At 34.3% G+C, this 3,977-nt stretch overlaps 1 protein-coding gene across 1 annotated transcript; it reads right to left on the bottom strand.

Annotated features, from left to right (window-relative positions):
- Positions 1-758: 758 nt before the first annotated feature.
- LOC145577833 (uncharacterized) lies at positions 759-3,442 on the bottom strand. Its single transcript, XM_081635267.1, has 3 exons — positions 3,415-3,442; positions 3,249-3,321; positions 759-1,950 (listed from the first exon to the last, which is right to left on the bottom strand). Exons 1-3 carry the CDS (start codon positions 3,440-3,442, stop codon positions 759-761), a joined length of 1,293 nt encoding a protein of 430 aa, XP_081491393.1.
- Positions 3,443-3,977: the final 535 nt, after the last annotated feature.

Raw genomic sequence — 3,977 nt, 5'->3', positions numbered from 1 at the left:
AGTCTCAACAATTTGTGCTCGAAGGTGATCCAAATCTTTTTTATTGATGACTCTCTTGCATATTTCTCTAAAAAAGCCACTCAATCTCATAAGAGGTAAAGCAACATGCTTTGGTAAAGTTTTTCTAATTGCTGACGGAAGCAGGTGTTGCATTATTATATGAGCATCATGACTCTTGTACCCTGATACTTTCCCCTCCTTCACTTGCACACACCTTGCAATATTTGATGCACAACCTTGGGGGAACTTTTCCTTCTTCAAAACACTACAAAATATGCTTTTCTCTTCCTTCGTCATTGAGAATGATGCTTTGGGCAACAAAACATACCGCTCATCACCAACATCTATAGGATGTAGTTCTTCCCTTATACCCATTTCTTGCAAATCTAATCGAGCATTATGATGATCTTTTGACTTGCCAGGTACGTCTAACAAAGTTGCCAGCACATTATCACAAACATTTTTTTCGATGTGCATGACATCCAAATGATGACGGCACCCACAATCTTTCCAATAAGGCAAAGTGTGGAAGACATAAGACTTTTTCCATGGACAATCTACATATTTCTTCTTTGGTTGTAACTTTCCAAACTTGTTTTCCCAGTTTTCCAACAAGCTTGAAATTTGATCCCCTGTTAAAGTATCTGGAGATGTCCTCTCTTCCTTTTCCCCGTCAAAAGACTCCATATCATGTTGCCAAGGATGATTTTCATCTAACCATCAACGATGAGCCAAATAGCAGGATTTATTACTATTTTTCAAGTGATGATGATCAGTCTCGTAGTGACAATAGGGTATGCAAACTTCCCTTTGGTGCTCCAACCAGATAGCATAGCATAACCTGGAAAGTCGCTGATCGTTGATTGTAAAGTTGCACGCATCTTAAATGTTTGATGCTTCTTTGCATCATAGGTGTCCAACCCATACTCCCACAAATCTCTAAGTTCTTGAACCAATGGTTGAAGGTAGACATCAATGTCATTTCCAGGAGAGGTGGGCCCGGGAATAAGAAGGGATAACATTAAGAATTCTGGCTTCATACACAGCCATGGTGGTAAGTTGTAATTAATTAAAACAATAGGCCATGTACTATGTTGTGTGCTCATAGTTCGAAATGGATTAAATCCGTCACTTGCAAGCCCCAAACGAACATTACGTGTATCATTATCAAAATCAGGGTACTTTTGGTCAAACTCTTTCCACGCCTCACCGTCAGTGGGATGCCTTAATAACCCATCTTTCTTTCTTTCTTCACCATGCCACCTCATTAGCTCTGCTATTTTTAAACACATGTACAACCTTTGAAGCCTTAGTTTAAGAGGAAAATGCCAAAGAACTTTTGTAGGGACTTGATGCAATTTTTTAGATGGCTCATTGCTAATATCTTCTTGGTTTTCACTTTGTGTTTCTTTCCACCTTGGAGCATGACAAACATGGCAAGACATGGCAGCTTCATGCTCCTTCCAATATAGCATACAATCATTACGACATGCATCAATCTTGTCATTATGAAGGCCTAGATCTTTTATCAATTTCTTTGCCTCATTAAAAGAGTTAGGCAAATTGGACGCATCTGGTAACATTTCTCGAAAAAGCTCTAAAAAATCTAAACTTGCTACATTAGTTAACCCATGAGTACACTTCAATAGGTAAAAATGAATAAGAAATGATAGCTTTGAAAATTTTTTGCACCCGGGGTATAGGTCTTGTTTTCCATCTTCAACTAACTTATAGAACTTATTAGCCTCATCATTGGGCTCATCTCCAACCCCTTCATACCTTTCTGCCACATCTCTATGAACATCATATATCAAACGTTCAATATCATCATGCATATCTTCAACATCCCTCTCGGCATTTGATGTTGATGACATGCCCTTTTCATTACAATGCCATCCTTTAGTGCCAGGCTCGATCCCATTCGCAATCAAATGATTAAACACTGTCTCTCTACGATGCCAAAAGCGGTGAAACCACACCTTACACGGATAAGTAATTTGATCTCAAATTGCTCGTGTAGAAAACGCTTTATCTAAATAATCCTCTACACCTTTCTCATACTCATTACTAGATTGTAAGAAGTCGGTCCAACTACTCATTTTGTCTCCTTTATCAAAATATAAAAATAAGTGAATTTAAAGAAAAGAAGACTGCTATATAAGAGAAGAAAATAACTTAAATTTTGGGGACTGATTTTCTGTATTTAGGTTACTACCATCTCATCTTCAGTACGGAATAACTACAAGTACCTTTGCATGCTACTGTTAACAGATCAAACTAATAATTAGCTACTTTTTTCGTCAATTTTACCTTACCATGCTACTTTGCTTGGCTAATAAAATGATGAGTAAGTACTATAAACTTATTGTTAACATTAAGACATCACGCCACAACCAAAATAGCTATAACCTATGCCCTCTCAAACTCATACCACAGACCTACAAATGATATGCCACAATAAAGTGGACCGCCCCGAATATTTGAATGAACTTAAAAAGACTTTGCCAAAGGTTTTAAGCCAAACCACAAAGAGAGAAGCCAAGAACACATGATTACCTATGTCAATTATTACCCTATAAAACACAATGAATCAAATACGGATACGAACTCTGGATAAATAGTTTCCAAAAGACATGGAATTCTTTAAAACTCGTTGTTAGTATGATTACTTTTGGATTTCAGGGCCAATTACCCTAAGCTAATTTGACTAATTACATCTTTTGTTTTTATATTCATTCGATTGCACATCACACCAAGCCAAGCATATATACATGCATACATATAAAATGAAAATCATGTTTCAAGCCGTAGAAGAATGCAACTGAATGTACATGCACCAGTTTGGAAGGGGAAAAGGATGCAGAACACTGTAATTATAATCAATACTGGTGAATTTCAAGCATCATAAACTATCCCAGCACACCAAAATTGCAATTTTGATCTTACAATCAAAACCTTTGAAATTGCAATGTTCCTCACGAATACTCCAATAAGCAGAAACCCAAACAAGGATTATAATTAATAACACTAACGAACATAATTACATCTTCAAAATTCAGTAAATTAGTTCAAAGTGACATCAGAATTCAATTTACAAACACTGCACGAATTTGCATGTAATCTATCTAAAAACTTAAGTTCAGAATTCAATTATAAAAAAATTTAAATGATTGATTTGCATAGGTTCTTGAAAATTAATGAATAAATAACCAAATAAATTAAGATTGAAAACAAAATTCAGCGCATACCTGGAATCAGAAGCACAATTTCGATAATACCCAATATCACGCTCAAGACAATGATTGATTTTCTGATCAATACCTTATATCAACGATTGAACTGGTATAATACACTTAGGTCAATATTGTCGATGGCTCTGGGAGGATGAAATTCGATTTTGTGTTATTTTTTTACTTTGGCGGTTTCGAACAAATTCACTCATGAATTAAGCGGTTTTGAAATTAACTTTGCTCCAAATTTCACTTAGTATTTTTTTATTTTCCTTTGGCGGCAATAATAATAGACCTAGCTAATTAAGGTGTTTTTTTGTTTTTTTTTTAGTTGTTAGTGTTTTTGGTTTCTTTGCTTTGAGTTGTATTTTCTTTCTCTTTAATTTGGACTTGATCCTCATTCGAATCAAAAAAAAAAAAAAAAAAAAAAAAAAAAAAATAATAATAATAATAATAATAATAATAATAATAATAAAAAACTTAGCTAGCAGCAGATAAATGAATTGTTAAAATTAGGAATTAATTAACACACTTATTTTTATTGAAAGTTAAGTTTAATTTATTTTTTCCCCATAAATAAGTAACACCTCTTAATGTTACCACACAATGTTACCTATTTTAAAGTGTTACAATCAAGTGTTACTTAATATCAAAGTTTTACAATCAAGTGTTACAAAATGTCAAAGTGTTACAATAGTGTTACTTATAAATTAGTTATGTGTCTAGCTTTGAAAGTGATACCATGTG

Source organism: Chenopodium album, chromosome 14 (genome assembly GCF_948465745.1).
Source record: "Chenopodium album chromosome 14, dcCheAlbu1.1, whole genome shotgun sequence".
In the NCBI taxonomy this organism is placed as follows: Eukaryota; Viridiplantae; Streptophyta; class Magnoliopsida; order Caryophyllales; family Amaranthaceae; genus Chenopodium; species Chenopodium album.
This window is presented reverse-complemented; position numbering and strand designations above follow the sequence as displayed.

What these genes read in the sequence shown, in the direction of transcription:
- LOC145577833 (XM_081635267.1), bottom strand. Translation starts at nt 3,442, where the DNA reads ATGAGTGAATTTGTTCGAAACCGCCAAA. An exon ending in ATTTGTTCGAAACCGCCAAA is followed by an intron (nt 3,322 to 3,414) that starts GTAAAAAAATAA and finishes CGTTGATATAAG; the next exon opens with GTATTGATCAGAAAATCAAT. An exon ending in AATTGTGCTTCTGATTCCAG is followed by an intron (nt 1,951 to 3,248) that starts GTATGCGCTGAA and finishes TTGGCATCGTAG; the next exon opens with AGAGACAGTGTTTAATCATT.